Source organism: Dermacentor albipictus, chromosome 3 (assembly GCF_038994185.2).
Source record: "Dermacentor albipictus isolate Rhodes 1998 colony chromosome 3, USDA_Dalb.pri_finalv2, whole genome shotgun sequence".
NCBI classification, from domain to species: Eukaryota; Metazoa; Arthropoda; class Arachnida; order Ixodida; family Ixodidae; genus Dermacentor; species Dermacentor albipictus.
The window spans coordinates 170,535,913-170,553,744 of NC_091823.1; the positions used below are offsets into that span (position 1 = coordinate 170,535,913).

Sequence of the window (17,832 nt, forward strand, 5' to 3'; positions counted from 1 at the left end):
GCAGATAACCGGCGCGCTATCAGAGTTACAGAATGGTGGGCGCCAAGGGAAGGGAACCGCAGCTGAGAATGGCAGGGAGTTACGTGGCCTGATGAAATTGGGAAATGTGCTGGCATAACACGGGGTCGCAGGACAAGAGCAAGTGAAGATCGCCGAGACATGCCTTCGTCCTGCATTAGACACAAATAGGCTGACGTTGATGATGATGATGATGAAAAGGTTGAAAACTTGCGGAACTTTGTTGAGTGTGTTTCTAGGTATACTGTACCAGTCGTATAACAGATGGGATATTCTGTTGTCTTTCATTGTTGTGGAATGCGATTTGTTGGAAACGACTGCTTTCTTTTTCTAGTATTTTTATGAGTACCAGGTAGGCGCGTTGAAACGCAAAGGAAAGCACGAGTACCCACCCCAACGTAACAGCTTACACGGGGATGCTCGTGGCGTTTGCTCTTGCTTAGGTCACGTAGGCTCCATGTGATACGCGTTTCCCGTTCCGTTTTGCGCGGCACAGTTCTGCTATCCAGACGTACTTACTAGAACCTCTGAATAAAAGGAAACTGATAAAAAAGAAAGAAAGACAAGAAGCGTACAGTCAATCACAAATCTTGAGGAGATAGGGGCTCCACGACAGGTTTGAATTCCTGCTTTGTTAAGCCGTGTCCTTTTCAACTTGAAGAAAGTCGCAAAAAAACTTCTGCTGACAGGTACTGGGAATTCCAGGCAGCGTGCGCGCGCTTCCCGGCAGTTGAGCTTTTTCCGCCAGAAATCCTTTGCACCGCAAACCTTTGTGACCGACTGTGCATGGCAAGGTTCGCCTAGACTTTATTGTCACGTTTCTCGAATGAAACAGAGGAGCCCAGCACCCGGCCGGCTCTGCAGAGCGTAAATTATGCGTATATTAAACATGTTCGGCCAAGACGCTTGAGCCGCTGTCGAGCTACGTTTCTAGGGTGGCGATGATTAGAAATACGTGCGATAGTTCATACCTCTATCGAAGTGCCAAACTGAGATGATAAAATAACAAGAAGAAAAGAAGAACGTCTAACACCATTGTACCTGAAGCCTGGCTCGGAATATGGAACGTGGCAGGCATAGTATTGAGCACCACTGCCGCAGTAGCATGCAGCAGGAACTCTGATTCTCCTTCCGCGTCCTCCTGTAGCTTCGCATCGCCGCCCCGACGTGGATGAGTTAGACGAGAGCACCTCCGCATACGCGAGGGAAAGACCCCTGCCGCCGCGCAAGCAGGCTTCTCTGGCGCTCGAGATCGGTGCAGCGCCGCCGGCGGGTCCCTTCACGTTCCGACGCGTCGCATCGCGTCGACGCGACGCGATCGGAGCCGCGAGCTGTTGCGCGCGCAGCGCTACGCGGCCACGTAGGGCGCCGCCTCCTTGCGCCGTCCGTGCGCGAGGGCGACCGCGCCGTCGAGCGCTATCTCTGCGGCATGCGGCGAGTTGTGGGAGCCGATCGGAAGAGGCGATTGAAATATATATGTGGGTCTGCACTAGATGTCATTGTGAAAAATCGCGGATGCTTATACCATCATGTTCAGTGTCATATCCCGGTATATTATCGCCGAAAAAAAAAAAATATGTTCTCATGTGTCCCGCTTCTAAAGTTTTCCCGGGTGCGTGAAACGTGGTTCTGCGAGAAAATAATATAAAAGCTATTTTGGTTTGTATAGCCGCTCAACTTTGTAAGCTGAACCTAGAAAGGGTTGTCTTCAATGAGTAATTGTGTTTATTGGCCATTTCGTTAGGGAAATGTCTTGTAAAAGCCCCAAATACTGACAGAAATTTGAGATATCGACCATTTATACTGGCAAAATTGCTATTTATGTCTACGCTATAGTTATTTTACATGAATGTAGTGGAACTGTACTTCACAGAAAAAAATATCTCGCGCCAATTCATTTCACGGATTAAAAAAAAATTCGTAAAATGTATTGACGCAAGAAAATTTTTACGTGAACCACGTTTCACGTACTTAACCAAGCACTGGAAGCATGTCTCGTGACCACAATTTTTTTTTCGAGAAACATACTGGGAAATCACTTTGAGCAATATAAGGTTATGAACATCCATGCTTTTTCTTTTTCGAGAAAATGTGTTATGCTCGAGTGACACGCCTGGGACATTTGGCGTGGAATGACTAAGATGGCAAAAACAGGAAGATATTGGAACGGGATTGTCACGGGGCATAATAAAGGTGCGAGATAAAATGGGATGGCAGAGAACAATATGGGAAACGCACAATGATCTCTAGTAGTCGAAGTGACCACTTATTGCCATACCGATTAAAAAGAGATGTCACTAGGGAATCATCATCATCATCACCGTCAAATTTACGTTGACCATGCCGGGCTACGTGGCCGCCCGCGATGCTCTGCCGTCGGGCGGAAAAAAAAAGTTGCTGTAAGAGATGGGTGGTCTGTGCTTGTTTGCCGTTTTTGGTCATAGTTCGGGTGAAATGGGCTCCCAGAGAATTTCGGTCAGGCTGGCAACGCAAGCCGTCCGCGATGTGGCTTCTTATTCGCCGCTCACAGGGCGTCGAGATCTCCAGCCATTCCGCTCTCGACCACGGTAAGAGAGGAGGAAACAAAGGCAGTTTCGACACTTACACGATAATATAGCACCCCACCATCTCTCATTGGCATGTACAACAGCTAACTATCATAGTTAACTTCGCACCTGTTATGCACTCCCGCTAATTGTTACGACACAAGAACAGACGTGAGGCACAACATCGGTGCCTACTTGCGTAGCAATACTCACGCAAGATGCAGCGGCGATGATCGCCGCGGGATCGGTGACGGAACGCGCACGAAATAGGCGGTGCATTATGGTTATCCTGTGTATACACGATGTGTCACATCGGCTAAAATGTATTGCAAATAGCGCCAACATCCGCGTAGTCTTTACGGCACCTTGTAAGGTTTCCAGCTTATGCAGGGCCTGCTATTATGAAAGACGCTCGAAACAGTCTGGGAGAGAAAACACCACAACCACGTTTGCCCCTCGCTGCAGAGGGGCCGTTCATTCTTTACCGCTGTACTGCGGCAAGCAGTAGATTGCTCAGACAGGCAGCTGTTTACATGTTAGAATTCGGGAGCATTTGAATACCTCGCATAACACTGGCAATTTGAGCTTCCATTGCAGAAACTGTGGGCGTGCGCCTTTCTGTGACAAGTGCGTTGTGATTGGCAGGAGCTAGATTAAGGTCACCAGGGAAGAAAATATTGAGGCTGCGGAAATAGCCACGTTAAGAGACTCGCCTGCTTTTTCACCCTACATTGAATTTTTCGGATAATGAGCTCACGTTTTTGACCCATGTGCAACGGTGGCGTCTCGGGACGGTTAATTCTAAACTCGCATGTGTTTTTTGTCATCTTGGTTTCATTTATTGCTTCAATTCGATGTAAATCAAATGAAAAAAGCCCGTGTAGCGTGAATTGGGTACGCGTGAAAGAACCCCAAGTGGTCAAAATTAATTCGGAGTCCCCCACTACGGCGTGATTCATAATCAGATCGAGGTTTTGGCTCGTAAAAACCCAGAATTTTTTTTAATCGTTTCTTGCTTCTGCTACTTTGTGTTATCACACAATGGTCTGTTCGTGTATTTCCATAGCCCTCAGGTTTCTGCACATACGAACGCGTATTGGTTATGTAATATGTTAACGTCACCTATCTTTAGGATTTGTTTAAAGTCAGTGCTTCGTCCCAACGCGTTTTCTTTTTTCTTTCTGTGTCGTTTCCCTTGTGCGCTGTGTATCTTCGACCCTTCTTCTCAAAGTTTCCAACGTTCTTCGCGTGATTTTCAGCATTCTTGAGTACTCTGTGAAGATTCAAGCATCAGTCGTAAAGACTACGTTAGTGGAAAAAATACGAAGTTGATGGGATGGCTCTCAGCTCACGCTGTCCATGTTGGCCAAAGAAGAGTCAGCATAGGTTTGCTAAACGTTTTTCATGAGAACGCCCGTTGTCCGGGGAGGAAGAATCGTGGTTGGACAATGGAGATAGTGAGTGGTGCAGGCGAGGGCCACGAATCAACGTGAGATGTCACCGTATCAGCTGATCCAACTACCTCAATTTGTTTCCCACCGATTTGAGGGCGTGCTTCACCTTTAGACAGGTGCGCCCTTCACGGGAGAACAACGTGCACCTCACGCAGAGTTTCGCCTGATCGCTCTTTCAAAAAAAAAAAAAAAGTTCGTCATTAGCGTCGTCGCATTACGGTTGCTTGCCTCACTTCTAACGCGGATCACTGTTTTTCACGCGAAGGAAGCCCCTGACTCAAGGCAAGGAGCTGCCAAGATTGGGGATCCGGCCGACGGGGCACAGCAGCCCACAGCGGCGGCAGAGCCACGAGAGAGGAAGGTGAGCTCATTTGATCGTTCATTGTTGGCTATCAGCGTGTGTTGCGAGAAGATTGTATGCATCGTACACACGCACGCACGCACGCCACGTTCACTGAACGTTCATTTTGTCTTCGGGTGTCCTCGTGTCTAGTCGAGCAGATTTTTGCCAGTTTGGCGTGGGGTGCATTGAATCCGAGGTTGTTGCCGGACCGTGCCTGCTCTGTCGCTGAGCCTGGCCTTTCCCGCAGCGGTCGGTGTTGCTGTTCCTGGCGTGCTCGGTGGCGTTCGTCGGCGTCGCCGTCGCGGTCATCCTGGTGTACACCTTGGGCGCCCCCGCAACGGCGAGGCGCCTCAAGAGCCCGCGCTTCTGCGGCGACGTGCCTTCCTGGAGGACGAACCGACTTAAGAGTGAGCATGTCCGAGCACGCGGCCGGCGAGGCGCTCCTAACGGAAACACGTCTGCGCAACTGTGCAGCAATTATGCGATAAGCCAGTGAAGCGGTAAACGAGGGGCTCCCCCAAAGGATGCCCACGACTATAAAGAAACGAGAAAAGTACATTTTTCTTTAACGTAGCAGCAAAAAAGGGCTTGGCTATAGCATCAAAACTACAGCGAGTGACCCACCATCGCTAGTCCCACAACTTCACCCGAACGGCGTAGCCAGAAATGTTGTTCGACGGGGGAAGAGGGGTTCAGGTTGGGCAGTCGCAGAAAAATTAAAAATTAAATTATGAGGTTTTACGTGCCAAAACCACTTTCTGATTATGAGGCACGCCGTAGTGGAGGACTCCGGAAATTTCGACCACCTGGGGTTCTTTAACGTGCACCTAAATCTAAGTACACAGGTGTTTTCGCATTTCGCCCCCATCGAAATGCGGCCGCCTTGGCCGGGATTCGATCCCGCGACCTCGTGCTCAGCAGCCTAACACCATAGCCACTGAGCAACCACGGCGGGTGGCAGTCGCAGAAGGACGCAATAATACAAAACGGAAATTTTACCGCGTGACGACACGCCCTTGCGCAGCAACAACTTTTTTTTATTGGGGAATACAGAAAGAAAGGAACTGAAACGGAAGGCATTTGTGTTGGCCACAAGCGCGTGTATACCTTGGGCAACTGACGCCGCGACCAAAGACCAACCGAATAAAAAGAAAGTGCGAGGCTTGGTCCACAGACCATCATGCGCATGCTACTCGGCATCGTAAATCGGCGAGACCAAAAAGAAAGAGATTTGCCTCGTGAAAAAACCAGGCGAGATTTGGGGATAGCGGAAAGCGAAAAAAGTTTCATCCGCGTATAATACGAGTGAGGCAAACTCAGCGAGAACTTTTACTTACACCGGATTTAGCGCTTGAGCCATCGTCATCCTTGCACCCCCTTCTCCTTGCACCAGTGTGGTAAACCCAATCGTGTGAAATGAGCCCTCTAAAACTCGCATTGCGACGCGTGTGACTGCGCCATTTTTTTTTCGCTCTAGTCAGAGCATGTGAAAGTGTTTAGTGTACAGCCTCTTCTTGGAACTTCCACCGCACTCCACAAATAATTGTTGCCAATCACAATGGATCACTGGAACGAGCTGCCACATTCAATAGCTAATGATCGCGATGTTCCTAATTTAAGCAGTTGCTCACAGCTCCTTTTCAAACCTAATCACCTTGCTCACGCCTGTGCCCGTCCTACCTATTATTTTTCCCTTTAATTGTCCATGTCACTTTTGTTATCATGACTATAGTCTGTCTTTTTGTTTTGCCCTCCTCCCATCATGTAATATCCCGAAAGGGGCCTTTAAGGGTTAATCAATTATGACGACGATGATGATATGGAGGTCGGCTTGGTGCGGAATGTATATGTTCGGCAATATAAATATGTGCATCTCTGATCGTACTCCTCGCGCATGTATAAATAAATAACGCATATACTACATCAGCAAATCGCCACACACATCATTGCCACGCATAACACATTTCGCACGACGCCCACCGCCAAATAATGTTACGCGTAACTTGGACACTTGCCGCTCAGGCAGTTTCCGCTAAAATTTTGTATACCTCTAATCCCTTACAAACTTTCCATTCCGTGCGTACTGTATCCCCGGGCTCGTGTACGCTCAACGCACCTTTTCAGGAAATATTGAGGCATAAGGAAATTTACAGGCACAAATAAGATGGTTCAGCTAGGGCAAGGCAGGTTCAATTGCATTTCGGTGCGATAGTATTTCTTCCAGCTGTTGACATAAATAGGCTGATAATTATGTTGATGAAGACAGTTCGAGCAAAGAAAAACATCGTTGGGAAGGCGCTTCCCGTCATGTGTAACTTCTGGAAAAACAGAAACGCTTTGTCTAGTATAACTTAAATGATAGTCCAAAAACAAGAAAGGGGCTGGCAGATGGAATGGCACACTGTGGTATAAACTTTTTTAAACAGGGTTGAAGTACCTCAGACAGGCTGGTCAACGTTTCGATAGGTGGACCTATCTTCGTCAAAGGCGGCCTCGTCATCCTCGGCGTGTTAGTTTTAAAGGGTTAGTGCAGTGACGTCACGTGCGGGTGTTGTCGCTGGCGGCTGGTTTTAAAGAGAGAGATTACAAGAGGGAACAGGCGCTGTCGTCCGACGTCTGTGAGCCTCATTCTCAAGACGAAGGGACAAGAGCGTGAGAGTGGGCACGCGGGGAGGAAAGAAAAGAAATAGAAGCAGAAAAAAGGGAAAAAAAGGAAAAAAAAGCAGGGGGGAGCCAGGGCCGTACCAAGACACAGCAAAAGGGGGGGGGTGAAAGAAAAAGAAAGAGAAAAATGAAATCTTTAAGAAATACGGGGGCTTGGGAGCGTGTTGGGGATGCGAAAGGTTAGGAGGTATGCAGGGGGAGTCGTTGGCGGCATGTTTTTGAGGCATAAGAACGGCCGGTCAAGCAATAGGTCGAGTAATTTTGAAATAGTTAAGGTGGCGACGGGGAGTCTGCGGTGCAATGTGTGGGGTGACTGAAAGGCAGCGGCATGGTCTTTCAAGGGGCACTGCCCCACGCGCTTAACGTAGGTGTCGTTACGGCGGCATCCAGAAGGCGATACTCTGGGTTGAGGCGCCGAAAATGGCATATTGACTTCGGAATGTGTTGTCGAGGGGGTTTCAAAAAAAAGGGGGGGGCAGGGGGAAGGGGGGCCGAAATCGGTATAGCAAACAGGAGGGCGACGCGTGCAGAAGCGGGCGCGGGCAAGTGTACATGGAAGAAGGGGATCGTACACTTGGTATAGACGTAAAATCCTGAAAGAGTACATTAAATTGAGTAGTAGGCAGGAAATTTTTTTCCCCTTCTTTTTTTTTCCTCTCTCCCCCTCTCCCCTTTTTTCCTCCGAAATGAAAGAGTAGGTGAGGTTAAGAATTAAAGTTGGCTGGTGGCCTAATGTGTTTTGTGTATTGGTTGATGATATGAGAGTTTCAGATTTAAGTTACAGCTTTTAAAGATTCTAAGTTGCCGCGTGCCAAATTAATTCCTGTCGGGTGTAGGCAATTAAACTTGTGTATGAGGTATGATTCCGTGTACTTCCTTTCGCGAGGGGAACGGAAATTTGTTTGTAGTATATAGAGCCTTGCTTTGTCAAACATATGTCCATGTTCATTAAAGTGGCTGGCTACTGCTTTGGGTAAATTGTGTTTTGTGTCCGCGCGGTGACCATTGAGTCTTGTATTGATTTGTTGTCCGGTCTCACCTATGTATTGTTTGCTACAAGCGGCGCATTCTAGACAGTAGACTACATTGCTTGATGTGCAGGTGAAAGCCGAAGTTACCTTGTGTGTGTAATTCGACGCTGTACTTTTTACTGTAGTAGTGGATTGAATGTGTTTTCATGTAGAGCACCTGGGGCGACCACAGGGATTGGTTCCCAACTTCTTCTTTTTCTGTAGTTTGGCGTGCACAAGAACATCTTTAAAATTAGTGTTGCGTCTGTAGGCTACTCTGGGAGGGTCGGGAAAAATCTTCTTAAGTTTCTGGTTGCTGGTGAGAATCGGGTAGTATTTACTTAGGATGTTATTCACGTTTGGGAGTGCGTTTGAGAATTTAGTAGTAAGAAGAGGCGTTGTTGTTCTTGTGATCTTCGGGCGGGGCTTGAGGACCTCGGCTCGATCAAGTTTGGTTGCAGCGATGTAAGCTGTTTGAAGGTCACTGTTTGGGTGGTTCCTGTTTGATAGCGTTTCTTTAAGGTGATCGAGTCTATCTATGTAGTCTTGGTTTTCAACGCAAATGCGACGTAGTCGTGTGGCTTGGCCTTTAAAGATGCCTTGTTTGCAATTTCTGTGATGGTGGCTGGTATATTCTAGGTACTGTTGTTTGTCGAAAGGTTTCCTATACAGCGTTGTCTTTAGTTCACCATTGTCAATGTATATTGTTGTGTCCAGAAAGTTTATGCGCTCAGTTGAGGATTCTGATGTGAATTTTATTGTTGGGTGAACAGAATTTAGAAAGGATACATATTTATCTAGACTGTCTTGGCCATGTCCCCAGATTATGAGTATGTCGTTTATGTATCGTAGGTATGTGTGGGGCTTGGTAGTGCAGCGCGATAGGAAATCTGTTTCTAGAATCCCCATAAATATGTTCGCGTAGGTTGGTGCAAAAGGCGTACCCATGCTTGTACCATGTATCTGTAGGTAGTAACTCTCTTCAAATTCGAAGTAGTTATGTGTGAGAACTAATTCAAGGAGAGACAGGTAAACTTCAGTAGAGTGTTGTGCACTGTGTTTAGACAGCGTTTGTTTTATCGAAGATAAACCATCAGGGATTGGAATGTTGGTGTACAGCGCCCTGACGTCTAGTGTTGCGAGAATTGTGTTGTGGGGTAGTGTGCCTTTAGTATTAATGTCTTCTATAATTCTCAGCAGGTGGGGCGTATCTTGTACAAATGACGGAAGTGTTTTCGGCAAGTTACCAAGGTAGTGGTTAAGGAATGTGGAGATGTTCTCTGTCGGGGTGTTGTTGTTTGATACTATCGGACGGCCTGGGATAATAGTAGTGTATAGACCGTTTTTTCGTAGGCGCCGCCATATTGTGAGCGCAGTGGCGCCGCCTATGAGCAGCGCCATACTGGCTTGGGTGAAAGCGGTCTTTTGCATGGCAGGTATACGCTCGGCGGCAGGTTCTGGCGTTTGTTTTCGCCGTCGTGCGGCCTGTTTAGTATTACGTGTGCCTTCTACGTGGTAAACGGTTCTGTGAGACGTGCTGAAGTGGTTTAAGTCGTCATGGCCGGAATTTCTGCTGGCGTTGAAGTGGACGGAACATGCAGCGCGATGTGTGCGCGCATATTCGTGTCTACAATCAGCCTCGGAGATGAATTGTGTATTTCTGAATGTTCCAGTCACTAATGTGACCTTATTGCAGTATTATCCTCTATTTCTAAGCTGCGGTTTAGGAGCCATGAAACATACGCGACGATCGTAACAGCGTGAGCACCGTTCTGCTACGATAGGAGCTGTGATGTTATACTTTGACAAGCGTTCAAACTGTTCGCTGCACGTTACACTGCGTGACTACTTGGTTCGATGGATGAGGTTTCCGCCCCTGAATAAAATAGTTTTGACAAGTGATAGCAGCCTACCTTACAGTCTGAATTACGCTTGTCCAGCAAAGGGACTGTTTACGAACTGCGCGAGCGTCCTAAGCAGTGGTAGGTGCTGGATTACATATATCTTTGTTCTATATACCGCTTGGTCCAAGCATACCGCATCAGCGGTTGTATATTTATAAACGTTGTGCGGCGTGACTTTGTGAGGCCCTGTTGCGGTGTTAGCCCGTTTTCTCTTGCGTTTTCTAGAAAGAGGATGATAACCGAATTTCTTTTTCGGTTGTGTTCGTTCCGTTCTCTACGACGCACTCACACGTATTACGGAAATTTTGTCCTAAAAAAATAGGCATCGCATTCTTTTTATGCTATCCCTCATATATTATGGCTGTATGCTGGCCAAAAAGGCAATGCCGAAGCGCACAGCTTACATATGTACCGTGCTGGTTCACCAACCGCAGTGATCGGTGTGTTGAGCAGCGCCATCGGCCTCATGTAGGAAGGCCAGCGTAGACATATGGTAATTTCAAGCCTACTAGACTTGAAATGCGCGATAACGATGCCGGTGCATCACAAATATTTGATTGCGCCTGCCGCTTAGATGTTTCGTGGTTGCCATAGGTTGACCGTGTACGAGCATGCGCTCTTATGCTTTATGTTTTACTCCCTACGCCAAGCGATCAGATATTGAGCAGATTTACCATTTCATGCTGCTAATAAAAAGACACCGGTTTTCTTTGCTGAGTTAAAACCGATATAAGCAACATAGTTCACAACACATACACACACCGCGACTGATAATGTGCGTACACTGCGGCTGATAAAACGCGTCACATTTTCGCGCCCCCAAAAGATATTTCCACCTATTGTAGGTACCGATGCACCGAAAGGCTTCCCTGACGACCTTATATGAACGGACACGGCGTAAATTTCACAGAGTACGATCTAAAACATCAAGAAATCGTTCCGCAGCACGCGACAGCAATACTTTCAAGATGCGCCGCGCCGGATCGCCCAAGCCAGAGAGGAGGAAAGGCTCTCCGCGCGCCCTATCCTCCTCGCCCGATGAAACGGTCTATAGTTCAGCGGATGGAATTTTATGAATTTTCGGAAGGAGGTAAAAACGTCCGGCAGTTTTGTTGCTTGGTTTAAGAAATTTGTATTCTGATGGTGTTATCAATTCATCAGCCAAAAGTGATTCCAGTCTTTTTTTTTTTTGAAACCCCCCCGACAACACATTCCGAAGTCAATATGCCTTTTTCGGCGCCTCAACCCAGAGTATCGCCTTCTGGATGCCGCCGTAACGCCACCTACGTTAAGCGCGTGGGGCAGTGCCCCTTGAAAGACCATGCCGCTGCCTTTCAGTCACCCCACACATTGCACCGCAGACTCCCCGTCGCCACCTTAACTATTTCAAACTTACTCGACCTATTGCTTGACCGGCCGTTCTAATGCCTCAAAAACATGCCGCCAACGACTCCCCCTGCATACCTCCTAACCTTTCGCATCCCCAACACGCTCCCAAGCCCCCGTATTTCTTAAAGATTTCATTTTTCTCTTTCTTTTTCTTTCACCCCCCCCCCTTTTGTTGTGTCTTGGTACGGCCCTGGCTCCCCCCTGCTTTTTTTTCCCTTTTTTTCCCTTTTTTCTGCTTCTATTTCTTTTCTTTCCTCCCCGCGTGCCCACTCTCACGCTCTTGTCCCTTCGTCTTGAGAATGAGGCTCACAGACGTCGGACGACAGCGCCTGTTCCCTCTTGTAATCCCTCTCTTTAAAACCAGCCGCCAGCGACAACACCCGCACGTGACGTCACTGCACTAACCCTTTAAAACTAACACGCCGAGGATGACGAGGCCGCCTTTGACGAAGATAGGTCGACCTATCGAAACGTTGGCCAGCCTGTCTGAGGTACTTCAACCCTGTTTAAAAAAGTTTATACTTAAATGATAGTGGGTTTTGCACTTCCATGTCCTTGTACTTCTTCCTAGCGTTTTACTTCTCTTTCTACGTCTTCGTCCTTTTTCTTCTACTTATTATTATTATTATTATTATTATTATTATTGTTGTTGTTGTTGTTTTTGTTGTTGTTATTATTATTTATGTAGGCGATTACGCCAGTCGCTCGGACATTAAACAATATAAGCATGAAATGAAAAGCAAACGAAAGCTAAGTACTAGAAAAAGAAACGAAAAAAAATATGCGCGCTGGTGCAATACAGGAATCTAAGCGAACGTTTCAGCTTTTTAAAAAAGAGAACAAAGAAAGGCAATGGCTTGCGTAAGGCAGATGCCCTCAAGCTCAGCAATCGCGGGCTGTTGTCTTCACTCCTTGAAAACTCAGATGACTTCACGAAGTGCTCGGAAGAGTCCTGCTCGAAGATCGCGTGCGGACCGATCAACGACACTTGGTGCCTGACTGGGGCGCCGCCATTCGACAGCAAGTGCGAGTGCTGCGACTGGTGCGTCGTCCGGGACCTCGGTGAGTGGGGTGCCACTGAAACGCCGTGGTCTAGGACGCCTTCTCGACTTGACGCTCTACCCCTACTAGAACAACAAAGAAACAAATGGAACTGAACCAAAAAGGAAACAAATGAACAAACAAACAAAACGACAGATGGCAGTGCGCCCACTTCACCAAGGTGGTCGCAGCGCTTCATCGTCACTCCGCGGCGATTAGTAAGCGAACATTTTGTAACAGGTCAAGAGTAACACTTTGCAACTGTATGTGCCGACGTCCACTTCATTACATTAAAGTGTAGGAATGTTTTTTCAGGAGAACCTCTCGTCGCAGGAATCCCCAAGGGAGTCACTGGGTTGTAATGTGCTCTGTGGTCGAGGGGTGACGCTGTGCATCAGTCGGTGGAGGACAAAATGGGGGGGGGGGAGGATACACTAAAATATATACATGAACGAACTTGCCGACATGTGTCCCTAGCCCGTTTCTAATGGTACGCTCATATTATCGTCATGAACTCGTGTAAGAGCTCTGAGTCGAGGTGCATTCGTGAAAACGGGCTCAAGTGCGCAGGGGTCGTATATGGCTGTAGTCGAGACGAGTGCACCTGCTGTTCCCCCCAGTGACATTCGATGCGGAAATGTCGCCATGTTGAAGTTTCTTGGGCTGCGAATAAATCATTCAAGTTATACATCACCCAGAATAGTTTACAAAGCAGGCTGGAGAAATATAGTTGGATACCATGACATCGACTGTCCAAGAAGTAGCGGAGATAGGGTGGTATAGTTCAAGGATGAAAATCGCTTGAAACTTTAAATACCTCCTTCCGGAAACATAGTTATCTATACACGGTAATTGTGGGTAATTATACGAGTTGTTGCTTTTAGAACTACAGGTGTACAGAAATTAACACAAGAAGCTTGTACGCAGCAGGTAGAGGCTAGGTCGAGGTGACCACGGCCATAGTTGAATGCAACTCGGACCAAGAATTGCTCTGCATAAGTTCGCATTTTGCATGACTTCAGGAAACGTTCAATATTACGAAAACATTGGTGGCACATCTGAAAAAAAAGAGAGGGAAAGAGGAACATTTGCGCAGCTGACAGGTGTCTATATATAGAACGGTCCTATCGCAACAAGCGGCGATCTTGATCACAAATGCTCTAAATATGCAAAATGAGTAATGTTTTCACTCTTCAGTCGCACATTGTATACGTGTGATCGGTGGGCAGTTAAGGCTTGCAATCATGTTTTTTTTTAGATTTCCGAGACAAGTAAACTGCTTCCTCAAACACCCTACAAGAGTGACAAGGTCTCGGTACTCTCATTATCGGCACGCTAATGACCAGCAGAGCCACAGGTTGTGAGATGAGCATTCCATCCGTCTGTCATTTACGCCAGTTCCTTTTCTCGAGGACTATAGTACATGAAATGACAACGCGCATAACGGAACAGCCATGTAAAAAAAACTCTGCTTCCTGAAAAAAAGGGAAGCCTTATCTGAGCAGCGAACAGGCTTGGGACAAGTAAAATTAAATAATAAGCAGTGTCGGCTCCAGCTGACATTTGCGTAATACGAAGCATTCACGGTTTGGTAGAGGCTTGTTCTTACGAATCATATGACTGTTCTTAAGCTAACGGGTAATGCTTTTGTGAAGTTTGCGAATGAATGTGGGGTGCAGCGCATGATGTCGTTTGTTGCTGTTGTGATACCCAGAGAACCGAGTTGGTGTAAAAGCCTTTCAATGAAGCGCGTCACGTACCCAGCAGCACATGCCCAGTGCCACACCCATACCCATACCCAGTAGTAAATACCCAGTGCCCTTCACGATCGGCCCACATTTTTAGAGTGCACTGTGTTGTACGTTCTAACTGCGCGTTATGGAGAGTCAATGGTGTGTCGCACTGGCAGTGTTTCTTCGTCCATCGAAGAACTGCAAGACGCGTGGCGGCAACATGGCGTAAACTGCTGCGCTGCTTTGAAGCCACTCACCTAATGCCGAGCCAGTTTCCGGTGTGAGCAGAGCGAGCGGCAGGTGCGTACGTCCTCTCTCTCCGGCTCTTTCCCAGCCCTTAGCGAAACAAATGTTTGCTGAGACAGTTTTGAGGCGAGGAGCCTTACGCGTGAAGCGGTGGAACTTGTGCAGACTCGATTTGCAGCCTAGTTCTGCAACACGTGAAGTTCGTGTCAAAGAAGTTCACTGAAGAGCGGCACATAATCCAGTAGCCCATGGGGCCCATACCCAGTTGCACGTACCCCCGGGAGCGGCCCACGTTACAAAGTTACCCAATAATAATAATAATATTTGGGGTTTTACGTGCCAAAACCACTTTCTGATTATGAGGCACGCCGTAGTGGAGGACTCCGGAAATTTTGACCACCTGGGGTTCTTTAACGTGCACCTAAATCTAAGCACGCGGTGTTTTCGCATTTCGCCCCCATCGAAATGCGGCCGCCGTGGCCGGGATTCGATCCCGCGACCTCGTGCTCAGCAGCCCAACACCATAGCCACTGAGCAACCACGGCGGGTCACAAAGTGACCCAAGTTGGTGTCGAAGGGGTCACTTGAAGAGCGGAACACATCTTAGTGGAACACACCTAGTGACACACAGATAGCAGAACCTTCGGAATCGGCCCATGAACACGGTCAGATAGCGGTCAGATTGTCGCGAGATAGTTACAGCAGAAAACTTTGTTTAACTCGCCAAGAATGTCTCGCATCAATATTATGTACTGTGCAACCTGGTGAATAAAGTAGATCGCGAGTCATGTGAGCAATCTGTTTCCTGTTGAGAATCTTCGCTGATGGAAAACAAAGAACTTCAAAATTATTCGCGATGAAATTATTCCATGATCTTGACAGTCAGTGACAGCTTCGTGGACTTCAGCCGTAAGCGCTTGAAGGGAATGAGCTGGTAAATCAATCGCATTAGACAAGTTCAAGGAACAGCATAGGTGGGTACATAAAAGCGTTACTGCGGGAAAGATGAAGTACCTTGAACTTGTTCAAGATGGACCTGTAAGCATTGCACACAGAGAAGGAATTCTTTAGACGGGAATTTCTTTGCCAACATGGACACGGAAATTTCGAAACGTGCGATGACATCTACAGGCGGTCACAATAGATCGTTCTCAGGCAATCCCGCTGTGCCCCGCAGGCGCATGTCACACTATCGGAAAAGTGTGTACGTCGAGCGAACAGGCTTGCCCGGCTGCCCGCACCCCGTTTACAGCGTTAGCGCCCTGGGTGTACGAAGCGAACACTGCTGTACCGCTTCTTCCTTGACGCTCCTCACGCAGCAAGTAAACATGCAGATAACAGTCAGCATTTCTATTTCTATTCTATGCATGAAATGCGAAAGAAATAACGTAGTGCGCTTATCACCGAGCGGCGGCCCGTTCGCGGAGACCTAACCACCGCCCTATCGCCTCCACCGCTTGAAACTTCGTTTACAGAATGCCGCCGTTAACGGACGGCGCGCTAAAAACCGAAGAGACTGCGGCATGCGGAAAGAAAAGGAGCTCGTCGGTCTTCTGAATGATCTGACAAGGGAAGGGCATGTATGGCGTGGGGGTTTAGAGGCGGCGAGGGTGCTCGCCAGTTTGGCGCTGCTTGTATTCTTAAAAAATAGAAACAGATGTTGCTTATACATCTATCTCTTTCGTGAGCAAACATTGTACTAGAATCAAATTTCTAGCCCGGTCACTCTCAATATAGCGTACATGGGCCGCGATCCACCTCAACTAGGAAGTAGCTCGCAATAATGCTTTTTTTTTCCTTTGAGCGCACTGCTTGCAAGTGAAGTATGTTGAGGCTTCAGGGTGAAAATCTTCTTGAAAGTGTTTCTAATCAGCTCTACTTCATCAAAAGATAGCAGGGTATTTTCTTTACGGTTTTGGGCAAGTACTACACACCGCGTGTTTCAGACACTGAGCCACCGATTGCAGCTAAGCAATGTGCTTCATCAGAGCACATGCCAAACTTCGCGGCGCTCATTGAAGAATTTTATATCTTCACTCTCGGACGTGGCACCTGACATAATTATAAAGTGCAGTGCTTTAGTTTGCCGCACGACGAACACAAAGCGAAATAGATTGTTTTTATTCAGCCTTTAAAAAAAAACATCGTTCGAGAAACTGCGAAGCGAACAGCACTCCCTCTATTTTGCATTGCAGAGTGAAATGATGTTCACTCGTGAAAAACTCAGTATTAAACTGGGCAAATCATAGGCCTAATCTCTCCGGCAGTTGCCTCTGCAGTTTTGGAATTTGTATTGGGTTTAGTATTCAATCTGCTCATTGCCCAATCATGTTTGCCATGCTGGCTAATTTTGGCCACTACGCAGGTTTCTTCAGTGTTGAAGGACATTTGTACTAAATATAGTCCAAAGGTACTTCACCCAAAATGGTAAAGCATCAGGAACAGAAAAACACGGTGCCTTTAGTATACTGTCTGTTTACGTTGTCAAAGTGTTTAAGCATACTGTTCTATCATGACACAACAGCGACTCTTATAAACGCGAGAGTCGAGGCATTGTGCTGTGTTTGTCAGCCGTGCCACAGATATAGTGTGCAATGTACACCAACAGTAGCATGAATCATGGTCCTCTTGTCTAGCTGGTGGCGTCTGCCAGCGCATCTAAGATGTGCTTTAGTATGCATGTTACTTATTCAGAGGATGGACTATTTACTCATAGCTGACAGCACGTCAGGTATAACAAAATCAGAACATGAGGCCGCACCATTTTCTCAAGCATAAACTCCCGAGTCGCAGAGGCCTCCAAGAATGACTTTATGAAGCGTGCCCTGTGAAGTGTATACCTAACCAACATGCACAGCCATTTGACAGCGGAACGTTTATGGTGACGCCCTCAGCACTTGAGTAATTTTGTGTCTGTTCAACTGAATGTGGTTTCTTGCATATGGTTGCGACACGCAATAAATGAAATTATAAGCTAATGAAACAATGATGCACATCAAATGACCAGACATTGTGTACATTACCCGATCTTGTACGTGCTCGTAGTATAGGACCCAGTGCACATGCAGGATAGGTCTTGCAGTATAGGAACTGTATGTGGCTTTGGCTTGTGCATTTCATGCTACTTCGCTGAAGTAAATACTGCAGTCTCTATGGCTGCGATTAGCTTCTAAGGCAGTATTTTTTCTAGGCCACTTCTTGTTGAGGCGCTTCAGACATATTTTTTTCATACCAGACCAATCCATAAATTTGTGCCGCAGCACAAATGTGCCTCTGCTATTTTTAAGCAGCCGAGCACGCAGCACGTGTATCTCCACCGCCTTTGCGTTGGGACCATCTAAACTTTCAAAAACATACAAAATAACACAATGATAAGTTGCATATGTAATGTACCAAAATAACAGATATTGGATAGTTTCTTCACCGACAGTTTCGGAAGATAAAAGAAAGTTTAAAATGTGCAATCACGCAATCGTCCAACACT

At 47.1% G+C, this 17,832-nt stretch overlaps 1 protein-coding gene across 4 annotated transcripts in view; it reads left to right on the forward strand.

The window, feature by feature from the left end:
- LOC135912025 (uncharacterized) overlaps positions 1 to 17,832 on the forward strand; it is a 128,271-nt gene that overhangs the window by 75,496 nt on the left and 34,943 nt on the right. For all 4 annotated transcript variants that reach the window (XM_065444411.2, XM_065444410.1, XM_065444412.1 and 1 more), the window contains 3 exons: positions 4,284 to 4,379; positions 4,609 to 4,768; positions 12,253 to 12,390. In XM_065444411.2, coding sequence (XP_065300483.1) covers positions 4,284 to 4,379; positions 4,609 to 4,768; positions 12,253 to 12,390 — 394 coding nt within the window. The remainder of the gene's footprint in view (positions 1 to 4,283; positions 4,380 to 4,608; positions 4,769 to 12,252; positions 12,391 to 17,832) is intronic.